Raw genomic sequence first — 18,386 nt, 5'->3', positions numbered from 1 at the left:
GCTTTTATCTTAAGATTTTGAAACAATTTTTTTGATGTTTTCAACTTTCAAAACAAGTTTGAATTTGAAAAGAAAACTTGTTTTAAGGTGTGAATTGATTAGAGAGTAAATTCATGCAAGCACTCAAACTATACAAGTAAATTACACATTATTTTTTTCAGATTAACAAAAAAACGGGCAACACCTGTAAGTTCCGAAAATTATTTTGATCTGTCAGGTGCATCTTTTGATAGGATGAGGTTGGAACATCCGACTTAACATAAGAGGAAGGAATATATAAATTGCCAAAGAGATAAAAAAAAGAATTGAATCCTATTCCGTCACAGCAAACATTTGTAGTATTCAGATTTCAGGAGAAGCTCATACATTTGCCTTAAAGATTACACCTAAAAACCTTCCACCATCCAAATGGGACATGAATTTATTTTCTTATCTCCTTGGCAATGTTTGTCGGTGTCGAAGTAAGAAAGAGCTAAGAGCAACTCTAATGCGGGCCTGGCTGAGGTAATTTTTTTTAAAAATTGTTTTGCCTCAGCCAGGCCATCCAACGGCATCCGCCCCAGCTGATGCTTCAGTCGCCCCTAACATTAGGGGCGACTGAAGGCTCCCCATCAGGACCGTTGGGGACTCCCAACGGTCCTGTTGGGTCTGATCTTGGCTGTTGGATTATCCAATGGTCAGATCTCCCTCTTTCTTTTTTGTAAAATAAAAAATAACTTAAAAAATAACTTAAAAATCAAAACCAACATTAATAATAATAATAGGCCAAGCGGCTAGGAAGAAATGTAAAGAACGAGAATTGTTGAAACTAGCATATTGGAAGATCACCATCTATCGAATCGTTGCAATTGATGTTCGATCCCGAAGAGAAGGAAGAGATCTTCGTAAAGTGAGTTTTTACGATCCGATAAAGAATCAAACTTATTCAAATGTTAGCTCCAGTTCCTTCGGAAATGATAAGATCTTTGGCGCAAGAAGAGGGGGTTGATCCCTATCATCTTGACTTGGTTCTGCTTCCTCTTTTTTTAACAATACCGAGTCGTTTTAATACAAACCGCCTTTTGCATTAAAATATTAAAATACATTGAACGAAAGTGTCGGTCTCCGAATAATTTTTCAACCTTGGAAATAAAAAATATTATTTCGAAAATAGTTCAAAAACGTGTTTTGTATATACACAAACCACACACGTTTCTCGCACACCAACAAAAACGTCACACAAGCATTTCCCACAAACAAATTTTTGGCCTCAAGAGCGGCTCAGGTTGGAGCTGCATTTTTGAGGCTGAACCGAAGCAAAAGATTTTGGGTAAAAAAGTAGTTTTTTCGACCTAAGACAGTCTGGGTTGGAGTTGCTCTAAGAAAGAAACTCACCCCCCTCAAAGAGTGCAGGATCATCTTATGTGAAATCGTAGGATATGCTTGCCATTTTTGCATCCCAAAAAGAGCAATTACAAGGAACACGAAGTTGGTGAGATAGAGCAGGAAGTCTCTACCATTTATTGGTGTATTGGTTAGATACTCACTGTGCTATTTCGAAACTGAAGTAAAAATTTATTGGAGATTATATAATCTATGATTTATCAAAACTTTGTCATTAAGAGTATAAATAATTAATCTTAATTAGGATGAACTTTTGGAGTGAATGAGTGTCTATTAGCACTTCTAGGACAGATCTAAGAATATTTCGTATTTATAATGTGTTAAAGTCTACTCGTATAAATTATAATCTGATTATTAAAAAGTGAAGTCTGAATTCTATTCTGACGGGTGGAACGGTTGACCATAATACCCAATTTAAATGTCGGAACTATGTAAGAAAAGCCCAAGATTTGGGCCCAAATACGAAAAAAAACCCACTCAGGAATAATAATGTAAAAAAAACCCAATTTTTAAACTGTTGGCAATACTTATGAAACTGTTACAACACTTTTGAAACTGTGACAACATATATAATTATGTGTGAACAAAAACAAATTTGTTCATACATTTACAAAATTGTTGAGAGCAAATACAAAATTGTTAAGAGCAAACTGTGTTTTGTTCAGAAATTTTCATGAATGTTTTGTAATTTTAAATTTTGGGTTTTTTTTGCATTATTATTCCGGGTTGGGCTTCATTCGATATTTTGACCCGAATTTTGGGCCTTATAATTTTCCTCTCTTTAAATGTTCATGTTCTTCTAACTTTTCAGAGTAGAAATCCTAACTTTTCTTGGTTTCTCTGATTACCCTAGTTTCTCATTTGAAAAATTTAGGGTTTTTGAGAAGATACTCATTTGATCAAGATGCATGATTTCTGCTTTACAATTCCATATGGATTGGTTTTAGTTGCTGGAGGACTAATTGGATTTGCTAAGAAAGGAAGCACAGCTTCCTTGGCTGGTGGTTTGGGTACTGGTTTTTTGCTCATAATTGCTGGTTATCTGAGTCTCAATGCTTTTAAGAAAAGGAAGAATTCTTATCTGGCTTTGATTATTGAAACGGGTATGAATATTTCTTTGTTCCATAAATTTTATATCATTATTTTCTGTGGAATTTCAGGAACCCTAGTTTGTTGGATTAATGGGGTAAGTTTGCTATATAAGATTTAGAATTTGGGTAGTCTTTACTTTTGCTGATTTCAGATCCCTGATGTAGAAATTTAGTTAGTAATTTCTAATTATGCTAAGAATGAGTTAATTATTTTCAATTTGATCTGTAATTTATAGAAATTGATCTAGCGTTATGAATAATTATATGTAAGCATAATAAATACGTATTCCATTTGGTTAAACGCTAAGAATGTTTGTCATTCGCCACTCGTGATGGGTGACTCGTCTGGGTTCTGACTGAATCTTCATATTCAGACTAGTCAGCTAAGGCAATGAGTAAGAAAACTGCACCACCTTAGTTTGTTATCGGCGTAAGATTTTCATATAATTATATGTTCTCCTAGAAATGTAGTTCAACATCCGTGAGCCTTCTACCTCCACGTAAACGAGGCATTGGTCTGGCTGGCAGTTTTCGCTTTTGTCCAGTCTCGAAGCACATGAAGAACATTTTCATTTGCAAAAGACAAAGAGGGCAGAAGTTTTCTGCCGTAATGTGTACGTGCCTATGTGGTGTGGATGATTCATGGTTGGAAGACGATTATGGGCACAGAGCCTTAGGAAGTATTTCAGTTTGTTTAGAGTGGGCCAGTGGGGTGGCAGCGAAGGTCTTGACAGTTTGGAAATGAAAGATTTGCTTCATCTTTGATGGTTGTGTCTGCCAGTGCATATGAAGAAATTTCCGTACTACTGGTCGCATTAGGATCTGGCTCGTGTCTCAGTCCCCGTTTGGCTAATCATCCTCTCTGACTCTGATGTTTAGATAACAAGTGAATAGCCTTTAGAAACATGCAAGAGCTGATTCTCTTATTCTGCTTTGAAAGAAGTTGCTTATTTTTTGCGCCAAAATCGCTTGTTTTCTTACCAAACGTCTATCAAAGAATAAAAAGAAAAGAAATAAGTATTTGTATACTTCGAAAAAGCAATCCCAGACTTGGTTTTGCTAGATTCTTTTGCTGAACTCATATTATGTTGGAATTCAACAGTTTCTGCTTGTGCACTTACATGGGTTATGGGGCAAAGGTACATGGAATCCTCAAAGATAATGCCGGCAGGAATTGTTGCTGCGATCAGGTAATTAAGAGGCTTAAGACCTATCTTTTTGTCATCTTCAAATGCTTTTCGAGTGAATATATAAGTACCATAGTTTTTACTACCTGTATCTATTAAACTTGTTTAATGCCATAGTTCTAGCTCAACCATTATACTCACAAACTTAATGTTGTCATTAACTAATATGGGTTTGGTCATAGATACTAATGTAAATTACGTGCTTGAACACTAAGATATTTCTATATATAAACACACACTGTGATAACATTTGCCGGTATGTTCGTGAATGTGGGTTATCTGTTAAATCATTATAATTACAAACTCAACAATGTTTCATCTTGTTTCTAATCTGATTTTCGTCATAGATGTCGACTTGAATGGTTTTCTTGAAAACCAATATCCTTTTGTGTATATGTGTGTGTGTGTGTGTGTGTGTGTGTGTGTGTGTGTGTGTGTGTGTGTGTGTTTGTGTGGGTGTTGTAATTTCTCTATATGTTCACACAGGTCTATGTGCTTTACCATATATGTACAAGTATCTGAATATCTAGCATGTTAAAAGAATACCATAAAGGGTATCCACCATATTGTTACCTAACCTTGCACATATCTGAGATCTACATCTACTCCCTAAAAATATACGTAAATTTTAGAGATGTATATTGTTTCAAGCTTTTGCTCGATTTGATAATGCAAGGCTGAACTAGTTGACTTTGTGCAATATTACACACCCTTTTTATGTTCCTGCAAATAGCAAAATTAATGTTAACCATGTACATTTCTGTGAAATTTGCAATGTTTCTCTTTTCGCATTCGCGGAGATATTTTTGGTCGAAGGTTCTTATGATGTATAATTTCTTGTTGCAGTGCTGTTATGACCATGTTTTATCTATACAAGATTGCAACTGGCGGCAACCATATCCCTCCGCCTAAGGCAGAGTGATAATATATTTTGATTACTAAACTTTGATACTTGGGAGGATTGCTTTTTCGGGCATCAGGGCATTACCCTAGTCAAAATTTCTATTTGGGGATAGTTTCTTGTTTACAATAGTAACAGATATCTGTATTTGGGATTTTTCCAGGGGTATTATTGATCATAAATGGATCACATTGTTTGTATCACTTTACCACAAAAATTAACAGGTCAATGTGTTTCTTTCACTTATTTCTCTTTCAATTCTTCACTCTAATGCACACCTAACAACCTAACATAACTCGAAAACCCACCCTAATTAATCAAATCATCATCTCAAATGATCAATCAGAAAAGTATCTCCTAAATATCGAAGATGCCGTATAACCTCAAATAGGAGCCCTAATATCTTCCAACTAAGAAATATTCCTCTAATATCTTCCAACTAAGAAATAGCAGTTTCAACCCAACAAGGTGAATCTCAACTGCTTCATCATCAACGCCTTTGTAGCGTTGGTCAAAACAGTCTATAAAAAGGTAATCAACTTGCCTCGAAGAAGACACGAGCAAAATAAGGAACCAACTCTCCCAATCAAACGAGTAACCCTCCAAGGTTCACTTGGTATTCATTATTTTAACTGCATGCGTTCTTACTATCTTGAGCGTTGGAGAGATTCTCGAGTTTCTTGCAGGTTTCACCCCCTAGAACGTGAAGAGAAAGATCGATATTCAACACAAACTGATACCAAATTTTGACATGAGCATTGTTGACCGGAAGTCATTTCACTCCTAATTATTTTGTGAACAACCTTCTTGGGCTTAAATCTTTTTCTAGAAGTCAGCCTTCTTTTAGGTTTTATTTTTAATTGTAGGATGTCTAACAACACTGGATCTGTGGCGCAATGGTAGCGCGTCTGACTCCAGATCAGAAGGTTGCGTGTTCGATTCACGTCAGGTTCAATTTTTTTTTTTTTAATTTTTCAAATCCAGACCTTTAAAAAACGGTTAGTTTAGTTAATTGATCCTTTATCCATAAAATCCTTTAATTGTATCTTCCTTTCAAAAAACGGTTGGTTTTGGAACGAATAAACCAAATAGTTGTTAGTCAAAAGCTAACAATTTCTTCCAAGCAAATACTTCAATTTTCCTCCAAATTCTAAAACAATCAAAAAAACCATATTACTAAATTTAGCTCATTTTTCTACATCATTCATATATCTTCATTCTAATTTGTTATTATCTATCTCTATTGACAGATCAACAAATTCAGAAAACTCTCTGGGTATTTTTAGGTTTTCCTTCTTCTTGTTTCTGTTTCTCAGAAACCAGAAAACTTTGTTCTTTAATGAGCTAAAGTTTTCTGGTTACTGAGAAATTAAAATTCAACTCTTACCCATATTTCTTTGGTTCATTTTTGGATCTGGGTTCGTGTTGTTTTAATCAGAGAGATTAAACATGGGTCTATCTTTTTATAGTTCTAATGGCTATGGGGTTTTGACAAATAGCCTGTAACTTTTGGGTTAAGAAGAAGATCAAGAAGAAGGGAAGATGTTTGGATGCTTCTGGTGTTGCAGTTTACAAATAAGAATTAGAAGATCTTCGAAGAAGAACAAAGAACAAAGACAAAAGAATTCGTTAGTTTCATTTGTTGAGAAATTCTCTTTCAAATCTAGTAAGTATTTGGAAATATCATACGATTTCATTTTTCTTCATTACATAATTGGGTTTCATGTAGTACCAATTTTTTTTGCTTAAGTAACCCTAGATATAATGTCTATGGGAAGATTATCATAAGAGATATCTTAATTATCCTAAACAAAATTGGTTTATTGCGAATTCGGGGTTTCATTTGAAATGAGTCTTGAAACCTCCTTTGTGTTATCCTCTTGGGGAAGATTCTATCTAGCTTTATGTCGTTACAACTTTTCTTTTCGATATCATGGTTTCAAGCTCATATATATGTATTTTTGTTTCATAGACAGTGGAAAACAGAAGATTAAGGAAGAGATACAGAAGCTAGGAAATGGAAAAATCAAGTCGAAAACCTTTACATTTCGAGAATTAGCAACTGCCACGAAGAACTTCAAACCGGAATGTCTAGTTGGTGAAGGTGGCTTTGGAAGAGTATACAAAGGATGCATTGATGGCATAAATCAAGTGTTATTTCAAATTCTCTTTTTCTTTAGTTTATTCTTTTACTTTCACATAAAACTAACCAATTTTTTAATCGGGTCAGACACTTTGGCAAAATCAAGTACCCATTCTCGACCCAAGTCTGTCTAGTTTGTCGGGCCAAATGGTTCCGCGTACTGATACGAATCCTACGTGTTTGATTTTTGTGATTTTTCAGGTTGTAGCGGTTAAGCAACTTGATAGAAATGGATTACAAGGAAATAGAGAGTTCTTGGTAGAAGTTTTGATGCTAAGTCTTCTTCACCATTCGAATCTTGTTAATCTTATCGGTTATTGCGCAGATGGAGATCAGAGGATCTTAGTTTACGAGTTTATGCCATTAGGATCTTTGGAGGATCATCTTCTCGGTAAGCCATTAAACTAGTTAGAAGTAGAGTTTCATACAATGTAGATCATTTCAAGACCTCAAATAGCTTTTTTCTTGTTGTCTCAATCTCCCTCTGATTTTTGTAGGTGTACCTCCAAATAAGAAGCCATTAGGTTGGTATAATAGAATGAGAATAGCTCTAGGAGCTGGCAAAGGGCTCGAATACTTGCACGAGAAGGCTAATCCCCCGGTAATTTATCGTGACTTCAAAGCATCAAATATATTACTAGACGAGGATTATAATCCAAAACTCTCGGATTTCGGGCTAGCGAAGTTAGGCCCCACAGGTGATAAGACTCATGTATCGACAAGAGTTATGGGAACTTATGGATATTGTGCACCTGAATATGCAATGACAGGGCAATTGACAACCATGTCTGATGTTTATAGTTTCGGAGTCGTTTTTCTTGAGATTATTACAGGAAGAAGAGCTATTGATACTTCTCGACCACCAAACGAGCAGAATCTTGTTACTTGGGTATGTTTCTCTATCATTATCTTTCATCAATATTAGCTCGAATCTCATATAACAAATAATGCAATACTTTAGAAAAACTAAGTCCAAGTGAAAACATTCCTAAAATGGACGAGAAAAGATCAATCGTTATAATGAGAAAACAAATATGGGTATTGGAGCAGCTAGTGATATTTTCATGAATTTCGGTTGGGGTGTCTTGACGACGATTCTCATTTTGTTCTTGCAGGCAAAACCAATGTTTAAAGACAAAAACAAGTTCACTCTAATGGCAGATCCATTGCTAAAAGGAAATTACCCAATAAAAGGTCTCTACCAAGCTATTGCAATTGCAGCTATGTGTCTCCAAGAAGAAGCTAGTACCCGTCCTTTGATTAGCGATGTTGTAACGGCTCTTGAATATTTATCGGAAAGGGATGAAAGAGAAGAAGTAGAAAGCCCGAAGCTCGAGTAATACTCCCAAAACCACCTTTTGATAAAAGTAGCCATACATTTGATGGCCAAGGAACATGTACATGTTGGTTTGAATGAATTGTAGCATATAATGAAGTCTAGACAAAGTGTTGCAGGATATAGATAATAGACCTGCACAATGAATCGAGACTGTTTTTTTTTTGCTTCATTTTCAAAACTTAATTTTGTAAATGGATTTATGGTTTTGGAGTTCATATATAAAAGATCTAGAAGTATGATAAAGAACATGTTAATGACTAATTGTTTTAGGATATGTCGAACGATCATATGAAACATTAAGGCGGATAAACACTTCAGTTTTTCATTCCTACTATAATTTTCTTTACATCAATGTGATAAATTATACATGTTGAGGTCGCAGCTCCATTAGTTACTTAATCTCACTATTTAGATAGTTAAATTGGTAGTATGTATAGGGACGTATTGTTTATTGGTTTTATAAGTGGCATAGAATTGAACGGTCAAATAGAATATTACTAATTATATGATGTGGAAGCTAGCATTATTTATATACGTACTTGGTTTAACGGATCAGGCTAAAGGAAAATCACAAAAAATTAACATAAATGAGGCAATTCCCCGATTAACTTAAAAATTACAGAAAAGATCAACCGTGATATTTGTTTCGAAAGGTGAACCGATCATAGCCTATGACGGTTGATGTGGCATACTGGTATGTCGAGATTGGCCAAACACATAAGAGATAAGTTGTTTGGCCAATCTCGGCCAAGGACCACACCACCCACTTGTCTGGTTGGGTTCATTTTTCCGCACGAAATGCTGGTGCATAACTCGAATGCCGACGTGGTATCCCTCAAGTAGAAAATGAGCAAGCTACGACAACATTGAGCCATTCTTGGGGCATGATTTTGGGGACATGTAGCACGGTTGCTTGGGTAAAAACATCAATGACAGGTTTGCTTTTGCTTTACCCGCCATATAAATGCCTGTTTGAGCTGAACAACAACAACAAGAGGTTTTAGACTTCTGATCTCTCTCTCTCTCTCAATCTTCTCGGAGAAGCTCTCTCTCTCTCTCTCTCTCTCTCTCTCAAGTCTCCCATCACAAGCTCTCTCTCCCTCTATATATATCTATCTCTCTCTTCTCGAAATGCTCTGCTTTAGAGTCACAGAGGAAAACACTGGGATAATCCCTTGGAAGATACTATCACTCTTACCTAACTGATATCAAACCATTAAGCCACACCCACGGCTCCTCTCGAGTTTCAGAAGAGATGGCAATGGGGGTTTCCACTGAAAGAAACCCTTTCAAGCCTTGCACTCCTTCCCCTCTTTGGTTTGTTCAGCCTCCTATCATGACACAACCGATTGTGCCCTCCTCAACCTCTTCTCACCCATTCTCCTTCTCCCTCAAACCATTCCACAGGTTTTTTTTTTCTACCTATTTTTACTTTCTTTTTCTTTACCATTTTCTTTACTTTTTTTTAAAATTCCCCTGTGTTTTAGTATGATCATGATTCATGAAGGTTCTACGCATATTTTTTTAAAATTCCCCTGTGTTTTTAGCTTAATAAAGTTTGTGGGAAATATTTCAAAATTCAGCTCTTCTGTGCTTTTACTCATTAATATTAATTGCTAAGGCTTGAGGCATCACAAGTGGTTCCTCGGCTCTTCGCTGAGGGTGGGGGATTGTGATAGTCCGTCATCTGTTCGGAGCCTGGGCCATAGGTGAACGCTCAACATCAGTAAGTGGCCAGGCCTTTTGGTGGGGGAGGAGGTTCGGGGAGTCTTTGCCAAGAACAAAACACCAAACCTCTGAGGTGCGAAAAGTGGGGACAATATCGTTAATTGCAAAGACTTGGGACCTCACAGTTTCTGAGGTATCAATGTTTTTAGATTGAAATGGATTATGGGTAGTAGATGGACAATGTGAAATATATAATTTTTGGAATTGTGATTTTTGTTACTCCAATTGTTTGTTTATCATTAGAGCAACTCCAGGGGCTTATGCCTAAAAACCATTTTTTTTTGTTATAATTAAATCAAGGGGCTCCACCTCAAAAATCAACTCCAACCCAAGAGGGGCTTATGCCTAAAATTTGTGCATGTGTGAAACACGTGTGTGGATTTTTTGTGGGTGTGCGAAAGACGTGTGTGATCTTCGCATGAACTACTTCTAGTTTTTTTTTTTAAATTCAAAATTTTCCTTTTTTTTGGAAATTATGGGCTGGTTCCCTATAAATAGAGAACCAACCCAATTTGGGCCGCTGGATTTAGCTCCAACGGCCAGGGGATTTCCCCACATGACCATTGAAACCCCAACGGTCATGTGGGGAAGGCTCTCAGTCGACTCTAATTGTAGAGTCAAGTAGAGTCGACGGCCTGTCTTGGGGCTGGGCCTCAGCCAAGCCCCAAGCGCCCCTGGTTGGACCCAAGGGGCTGAGGCCCAAAATTCGAATTTTGGGCCTCAGCCACCTTGGGTTGGAGTTGTTCTGAGAAGCTTTATGTAAATATTGGAGCTGTAGTATACTAGTATTCTTAGCGCATATCACTTTAATCAGCTAGTATAAGGATTCATAGCGTTTTTTAGACTAAAACTACGTCCTTGATTTTACCTTTTTCCATGTGTTTGTCTCATTTTTGTTACCGTTTTTAATATCGAAAACTTCTTATTCATCCTTAGCTTACTTGATCATATTTCTTTTTTAATTCCATATTTTTTGGATGGTAGGAGGGACCTTCACCTACTCCATGGAGCAAATAGCCTTTCTCCCGTGATCACCCTATTAAGAAGTCGAGGTTTAATTACTTGCAGTAGATCATTCTCTACGGAGGATGCTAGATACATTGATGGTGGAAGACAAGATTATCAATCACCTACTTATTCCAAGCTAGCTTTATGGTTGGAGCAAAATAGCCTTTCTAGATCACCATATCGCATGTTACCGGGTTACATCTATCTGAAAAGAGTTTTACTAGAACAGCACCGAAGGTCGATTGTTTATGCCCAAAAGGTCGCTTCAGGTGGATCAGTACGTTTGAAAGTTATGGACCAAGAAAATAAAACAATCAATAGATACTTCCGTGAAGATTTGGTAAGGGATATCGAAGATGTTTCCGTTTCTAGGTTCAGAAATTATTGGAGTCCTCATAGTACTTTTCCTGGAGTCAAAGGAAACAGAAATGATTGGGTTGGAGAAGCTGACAAAATCAAACAAGAAAGACCTTTTACTAGTAAAGACGTTCTTGCTTCACATGTTAAAACTGATGGTCCACACTTGAGAAGCCGCAATGGTAATTCTAAGATAGGGAGCTATATATCCAGACAGGATCAAGGAAGATGCTCGGTGTTATCTGGAGATCTACCCAATGATACAGATGAAATCAGTTCACCGAAAGCGAAAACTAATGCCATCTTGAATGCGTTCAATGAAACTCACATTGAACCAATATTAACTGGAGAAGAATGTATTATTCGCCAGGCCGAGCATCGCAAAAGGCTAAGTCGCATATATGAGAAAGTTCTTGTAGTTGACAACATCTCAGTGGCAAAAGAAATTGTTAAATTGCTCATAACAAAGTACAGGCATTTTGTGCATGCATGTGATACTGAGGCAGGTTTTATTTTCTAATTAATGTACCTTATTTAGTGGCTATATGAGTATAAGATTCTACCAGCTTACTGTAGTTGCTGGTATGAAATACCTACAGGTAGCTAAGATAGATGCCAGACATGAAACTCCTGTTGGCCATGGAGAAATGATATGTTTCAGCATCTTTTCCGGAGAAGGAGCTAATTTTGGCGGTGGGAAGTTCTGTATATGGGTGGATGTTTTAGATGGTGGTGGCAGGGAAATTCTCATGGAATTTGCTCCTTTTTTTGAAAATCCATCTATCAAAAAGTTAAGTGTACCGTTCTTTGGACTTTGGAGTTTTCCCCAAGTGAATATTTGAACTTGTTATAACGTGAAGATAATCATGTATTTATCTCTTCTGCATAGATGCTGCATCTTTTAATGTCTCCATAACTATTGTTCTTTTGAATTTAGTAAACAAACATGAATCAAAATATGTGTGTTCGATTTTACAGGTTTGGCACAACTATAGCTTTGATAGTCACATTATAGAGAATTACGGGCTAAAGGTTTCTGGATTTCATGCTGACACGATGCATATGGCACGGCTGTGGGATTCATCTCGACAAATTAATGGTGGATATTCTCTTGAAGCACTTACAAGTGACCCAAAGGTTATGTCTGGCAAGGATCTAGGAAAAAAGAAGGTAATGTCCATGGGAGGAGATTTGATTGGTAAGATATCAATGAGAACCATCTTTGGCAAGAAAAAATTAAAGAAAGATGGAGACGAGGGTAAAATTATTACCATTGCTCCTGTTGAAGAGCTTCAAAGAGAAGAAAGGTTACTATGGATTTGTTATTCTGCCTTGGACTCAATTAGCACTCTAAAGCTTTTTGAGAGCTTGAAAGCCAAGTTGATGGCAATGCATTGGAACCTAGATGAGAGTCACAGAGGATCGATGTACGATTTCTATGAGCAATATTGGAGACCATTTGGTGAACTTTTAGTCAAAGTTGAAACCGAGGGAATGCTTGTTAATCGAGCATATCTTGCAGAAGTGGAGAAGGTGGCCGTTTCAGAACGAGAAGTAGCTGGAAATAAATTTCGTAAGTGGGCATCTAGGTACTGCCATGACGCTTTGTACATGAATGTAGGAAGTGACGCACAACTACGGCAACTCTTTTTTGGTGGCATGGTTAACAGGTAAATTAGAAATATCATCCTCTTTTTCTGTCAGCATATTAAGTGTATATATATTTATATATATATATATATATATATTTCTCGATATTCTTACCTTTTATATATATATATATATATATATACTCAAATGTGTCTCTCTATTTATTCTAGTTTATGTATTATGTATCTAACAAGTAAGAAAAAGTGCATGGTAATTTGACCCACATTTCGTTCTCCGGTCGAAACCTAGACGCCCCCTTCTCTCTCTTTTTGTTCTCTCCTTTAGCGCTCTCTTTCTCTTTTATGTACTTAAAGATTTTTGAGTCTTACATGTTGTTTCTAGTTTGACTACTACTTGTTATTATCTCTATAGACAGATCAACATATTCAGTAATATGGGTTTTGATTGTTTTACAATTTGGAGGAAAATTGAAGTATTTGCTTGGAAGAAATTGCTAAAGTTTAACAACTTTTAAGGTCAACATTTTAGAGTGAATCAATAAATGCCATGGTTAGCTAGAATTGTCGAGTGTATTTTATTCAGTTACATTTCATTTGGTTGCCTTTTGATAGGAACGACGAAACCAAAGCGCTTCCCAAAGAAAAGAGTTTTAAGGTGCCTAATGTTGAAAAGGTGATTGAGAAAGGTAAAAAGGTTGCCATGAAATTTCGAAATATTACATTAAGTAAAATTGGTGAGCGGATTGAAACTGAAGTGTTTACAGCCACTGGTTGGCCTTCAGTTAGTGTAGATGTTTTAAATGTTCTCGCAGGCAAGGTGTCCTCAGAATACAATTGGAATGGTGAGATATATAATCCCACATTGCACAAGGATGAGAGCGACTTCTTATCATATGGAACAGCTTATGCTGCCTTCGGAGGAGGCAAGGAGGGAAGGGAAGCTTGCCATGCCATAGCTGCTTTACGTGAAGTCTGCTCAATTGGCTCTTTAATATCCTACTTCATTCTCCCCTTGCAGGTGATCTCTTATGATTTATATATTCGCCGTTCTATATTAGTATCTTAACGGAACATGTTTTTAAACAAAATTATTTGTGTTGTGTATGTCTTTACATCATTTAGCTTCACCTCATTTCTTAATAAAGATGAGGTTTCTCTAGCTCGGAAGCATACAAGGGTCTCCCGTATTCTATTGATTGCAACTGATCAAAGTGATATTTTTTTCGCTTCCTGATGGGCACAGAGCAATAACATATCTGGCAAAACTGGGCGTATCCATTGTTCTCTAAATATCAATACTGAGACTGGGCGGTTATCAGCAAGGAGGCCAAATTTACAGGTTGATCCTTCATTGCATTTATGGTCAAAACGCCAGTTCTAATAATGTTGACTTTCGAGAATAAGTTTGGTGATTCAGAAATGTTAAAACCTCTTCAATAAAATGTACTTGTTAAAACTTAAACGTAGAACCTCTTTAGTAAAATGTACATGTTACAACAAGATCACACTTAGAATCCTACTCAATTCATAGGCTTGAATTGGGGGCTAAAGGTCATCTCTTTCTAAAAGCTCATATTTCTTTCTTCTTCATGATTTTGGCAATTCAGAATCAACCTGCTTTAGAGAAGGACAGATACCGGATCCGCCAGGCATTTGTAGCTGCACCTGGAAATTCCCTCATTATCGCTGATTATGGGCAGGTAATCGATTCAAAACTCATCCCTTTATTTGTAAAATCTGGTTCTTCAAGATTGCTTTTATAATCAATTTGATTTTGCTTGTTTAATTACAGTTAGAACTTAGAATCTTAGCACATCTTACAAACTGTAAAAGCATGTTGGAGGCCTTCAAAGCTGGTGGAGATTTCCATTCAAGGACAGCCATGAATATGTACCCACATATTCGTGAAGCTGTAGAGAACAAACAAGTGCTTCTTGAATGGCACCCCAAGCCCGGTGAAGAGATACCTCCAGTTCCTCTATTAAAGGTAATAATCAGCAACTTCTTCTTGCACTTGCGTACTGAGAGTTCTAGTACCCAACCATTTCTGTGGTGTCTCTGGTGTTTTGCCTTGGCAATAACAGGTCCTGAAATTTGGACATTAATAACATGCGTCAATTTGGATCGTGCGGAAAGGAAGAAATGTAGCAAATTTGAAGAACATGAAATTAAATTTTGAGTCGTTAAATTTTAGCTTTCTAGAAACATTATATTGTGAAGGAAACATAGGGCCAAGAACGTTTGCTATAATAATATTGTGATGAATTGGAATGATCTGATAGCAACATTGCGATAGGGATGCGCTTTTTGTGTTTTCCGGGTTCTTCGTGAATCCTCAAGCTTTTTCTTGTATTTGTATGCACTTTCATTATATTCTTTCTGTTGTTCAGAAGAAAATATTTTTTTGTTTTTTACGAAACAAATACACACAATCTATAGAGAAAATTTTGGGAAATTATATTGGTGTGAAAACAATAGTATAAATGGTGAAAGAACTAGGTGGTTAATCTGATAAACTAGGTGGTTAATTTGATGAACTGAAATAGATACAAGTTAGCATTTCTTTTTGAGTTTAATTTGAGACAACCAAACCCTTATCATTTGATTAATAGATAATCTATGTTTTCAATGAACTTTAGGATGCTTTTGCATCCGAAAGAAGAAAGGCAAAAATGCTCAACTTTTCCATTGCATATGGCAAAACTCCTGTTGGACTAGCTCGGGACTGGAAGGTATATCTGCTACTAACTTAACTCTGTCTGCAGTTTTTGCGTATCTTCAACTGAAGTAAAATAGTGGACACGGGTTTGCTCATTACCGCCTCTCCTCAGGTTTCTGTGCAGGAAGCTAGAAAAACAGTTCATCTCTGGTATAAGCAGAGGCAAGAAGTTTTGTCTTGGCAAAAAGAGCGGAAGAAAGAGGCCACTACTGACAACCGTGTTTACACATTGTTAGGTCGAGCTCGTACTTTTCCATCAATGGCTACAACTGCTACTAGAGCCCACAAAAGTCATATTGAACGAGCAGCTATTAATACCCCTGTTCAGGTATTCTTATGGTGCATTTCCTCGTTTGATTGTTCTTTGAATTTCGTAATAGAACGACTTGGTTTATAATATTCGACCTACTGAGGGCGAACATTCCCAGAAAGAGAGCCAGTCTAGAGGTTCCACAACAAATTTAATTTTCTTCAAGTGTTCAATTGTTATTCTTGGATTCCAACAACCCATCTGGCCGTTTTCTTGTATTATTAATTGAGTATGTCTCATATCTCGGGTTAAGTCCCTCAATGAGTGGAACCCTGGTGTTCAGTTGTCATCTTTGAGTTAGAACCCTGAACGGACTGCTGGTGATAAGACGTTGGAAGGTGAAGCTGACATCACATGCCCCTCACCTCGGTGACCACATTGCTACATTAGCTGGGACAAAGGGTTCCTATCTCGCAAGGGCGAGCTAACCCCAAAAACCCGTCGAACTGCGGGCATGTTGCCCGAGAGCTACAGTTGGGGCTCTGCCTTTCTTTGTCAAACCAAACTTCAACGTGGTTTATGGACCACTATTTCGGTATATCATATATAAGGAATTCAAAATCGAATCACGAAAACCTAAAATTTTCTACTTGAAATTTCTGTTATTATATTTGACAGGGCAGTGCTGCTGATGTAGCTATGTGTGCCATGCTAGAAATATCGAGTAATGCTCGCTTGAAAGAGCTGGGGTGGAGGCTTCTTTTGCAGGTGAATGTCGCGATTTCTGGTGTATATTATTTATGTTGCCCCTTGAGCTCCTAATTCGGTTGTACGGTAAAACAAAAGAAACATTTCTAATTCTCTACCCCGAACAGATTCACGATGAATTAATCTTGGAAGGACCAACAGAGTTTGCAGAAGAGGCGAAGGGTATTATCGTTCATTGTATGACGAAACCCTTCCATGGCTCAAACTTTCTCAAGGTAGATCTATCCGTTGATGTCAAATCTGTGCAGAATTGGTTTGCTGCCAAATAACTTATCATGGTGGCTATATTGACTTATTTAACTTCCAAAGACAGTCCATTGTTGATGTAATAATGTGTTAAAGGCATACTCACCCTATTTGATATGATAATGATATTTACAAAGATATGGTCAACTAACAGTTTTTTGTCATTTAGAGTAGTGGTTCAGAACAGGCCATGTCGATCCTAAAAAGGGTCCGATACCTCCCGTTTATTGAACCGACTAAGTGGGCTCATTCGTTCGGGGGGAACCAGCTCTGCCTTCAATACAAATTGGACTGAGATGTTTTTTATATGGCTACTACAACACTTACTGGTCATGTCTGACGTGAACCTAGTGCGGCAGACTCACCACTCGACGTCAATGGGTCACCCATGGGTGCAAACCTACTGTGAACCACTAGATAATTAGGTGTCATTAATGTCAGAAATAAATGGAGAGGCATGTCAAATTGCTACTAATAATCTTTTGGACCCCGCTAACAGGGGTAGGTGTCTCAATAACTTCTTATGTCTAATTAGCATATAAGCTATATAATAAGGGATAAAAGTATCTTTTTTGTAGAATGTCTTCTTCATAGCTAGGATTACTCCTCCCAAGTAATATTATACTTCCAAAAATTTATCTTCAATGGTCTAGATTACACCTCTCTGATTTATTCTTTAAAGATTGAGATTTCTTCGTCAATTGTTAAATTATAAGCCCACCATCCTTTAGTGCAACAATTGGAAACTCCTCTTAAACCCATGAGGTCATGAGATTCGATCTCGGTGGCAAATGAGTCCCACCATAGTGTGTAACTTAACCGTGGTTAAATTGGGGCCGTTCATTTTCAATTAATTAATTAAAGGGTTAATTCCGTTTTAGCCCCCGATTTGTGACTAACTGGCCGTTTTGGCCCCGAATTGTGTCCGACAGTTCGTTTTGGCCCTAAAGTTTTTCAACCTCCCAATTCTACCCCCATGGCATTTCTGTAATTATTTTTTTTTCTTTTTCTTTGTCCACCTCATCTAACAATTATCACATCACTCTGTCCACCTCACCCTTCTTCTCCGGCGAAAAGTTGCTGTCCGGAATAAAAAATTCCGGCCGGCCACTTTTACCAAAAAAAAAAAACTTCATCTTCTTCATTTCTCTCTCTTCTTCATCTCCTTTTTTTTCTCCCTCTTCTTCTTCTTTCTTTACCTCTCTCTCTAACCCCTCTCTCTCTCTAACCCCCTCTCTCTCTCTAACCCCCTCTCTCTCTCTAACCCCTCTCTCTCTCTCTATAATCTGGCGAAGGGGCGGAGCCCTTCGCCGGAAACCAGACCTTGAAGGAAGAAATGAAGAAGAAGAGAGAGAAAAAAAGGAGATGAAGAAGAGAGAGAAATGAAGAAGATGAAGATTTTTTTTTTTTGGTAAAGGTGGCCGGCCGGAATTTTTTATTCCGGCCGGCGACTTTTCGCCGGAGAAGAAGGGTGAGGTGGACAGAGTGATGTGGTAATTGTTAGATGAGGTGGACAAAGAAAAAGAAAAAAAAAAATTACAGAAATGCCATGGGGGTAGAATTGGGAGGTTGAAAAAATTTGGGGCCATTTAGGAATATTTTGAGGTCAAAACGAACTGCCGGACACAATTCGGGGCCAAAACGGCCAGTTGGTCA

General features: G+C 37.3%; 3 protein-coding genes and 1 non-coding gene across 5 annotated transcripts; all 4 read left to right on the top strand.

Annotated features, from left to right (window-relative positions):
* The first annotated feature begins 2,163 nt into the window (after nt 1-2,163).
* On the top strand, nt 2,164-4,804 carry LOC147552219 (protein FATTY ACID EXPORT 5-like). Its single transcript, XM_086671283.1, has 3 exons — nt 2,164-2,486; nt 3,577-3,664; nt 4,508-4,804. The coding sequence occupies exons 1-3, from the start codon at nt 2,288-2,290 to the stop codon at nt 4,581-4,583; spliced, it is 363 nt and encodes a 120-aa protein (XP_086527409.1). The 5' UTR covers nt 2,164-2,287; the 3' UTR covers nt 4,584-4,804.
* Nucleotides 4,805-5,444: 640 nt separating this feature from the next.
* TRNAW-CCA (transfer RNA tryptophan (anticodon CCA)) lies at nt 5,445-5,516 on the top strand. Its single transcript has one exon. It is a non-coding gene; the product is annotated as a tRNA-Trp (tRNA).
* Nucleotides 5,517-5,624: 108 nt separating this feature from the next.
* LOC147552217 (putative serine/threonine-protein kinase PBL23) lies at nt 5,625-8,287 on the top strand. The gene is made up of 5 exons (XM_086671282.1): nt 5,625-6,228; nt 6,535-6,713; nt 6,907-7,096; nt 7,203-7,594; nt 7,821-8,287. The coding sequence occupies exons 1-5, from the start codon at nt 6,105-6,107 to the stop codon at nt 8,043-8,045; spliced, it is 1,110 nt and encodes a 369-aa protein (XP_086527408.1). The 5' UTR covers nt 5,625-6,104; the 3' UTR covers nt 8,046-8,287.
* A 515-nt stretch (nt 8,288-8,802) lies between these two features.
* On the top strand, nt 8,803-16,866 carry LOC147552216 (DNA polymerase I A, chloroplastic/mitochondrial-like). 2 transcript variants are annotated; one of them, XM_086671279.1, is made up of 12 exons: nt 8,803-9,451; nt 10,757-11,639; nt 11,737-11,932; nt 12,116-12,807; nt 13,360-13,765; nt 13,991-14,086; nt 14,355-14,447; nt 14,540-14,734; nt 15,387-15,479; nt 15,579-15,794; nt 16,395-16,484; nt 16,592-16,866. In XM_086671279.1, exons 4-12 carry the CDS (start codon nt 12,194-12,196, stop codon nt 16,751-16,753), a joined length of 1,965 nt encoding a protein of 654 aa, XP_086527405.1. In that variant the 5' UTR covers nt 8,803-9,451; nt 10,757-11,639; nt 11,737-11,932; nt 12,116-12,193; the 3' UTR covers nt 16,754-16,866. The 2 variants fall into 2 exon arrangements, with proteins under 2 accessions (XP_086527405.1, XP_086527406.1); XM_086671280.1 differs by having other exon boundaries at nt 9,057-9,905.
* The last annotated feature ends 1,520 nt before the right edge of the window (nt 16,867-18,386 follow it).

Source organism: Eschscholzia californica, unplaced genomic scaffold (assembly GCF_041429995.1).
Source record: "Eschscholzia californica isolate CP2 unplaced genomic scaffold, dmEscCali1.0.p SCAF_3, whole genome shotgun sequence".
NCBI classification, from domain to species: domain Eukaryota; kingdom Viridiplantae; phylum Streptophyta; class Magnoliopsida; order Ranunculales; family Papaveraceae; genus Eschscholzia; species Eschscholzia californica.
The sequence above is the reverse complement of the archived record's forward strand: the minus strand, read 5'-3'. Positions and strand labels throughout refer to the sequence as shown.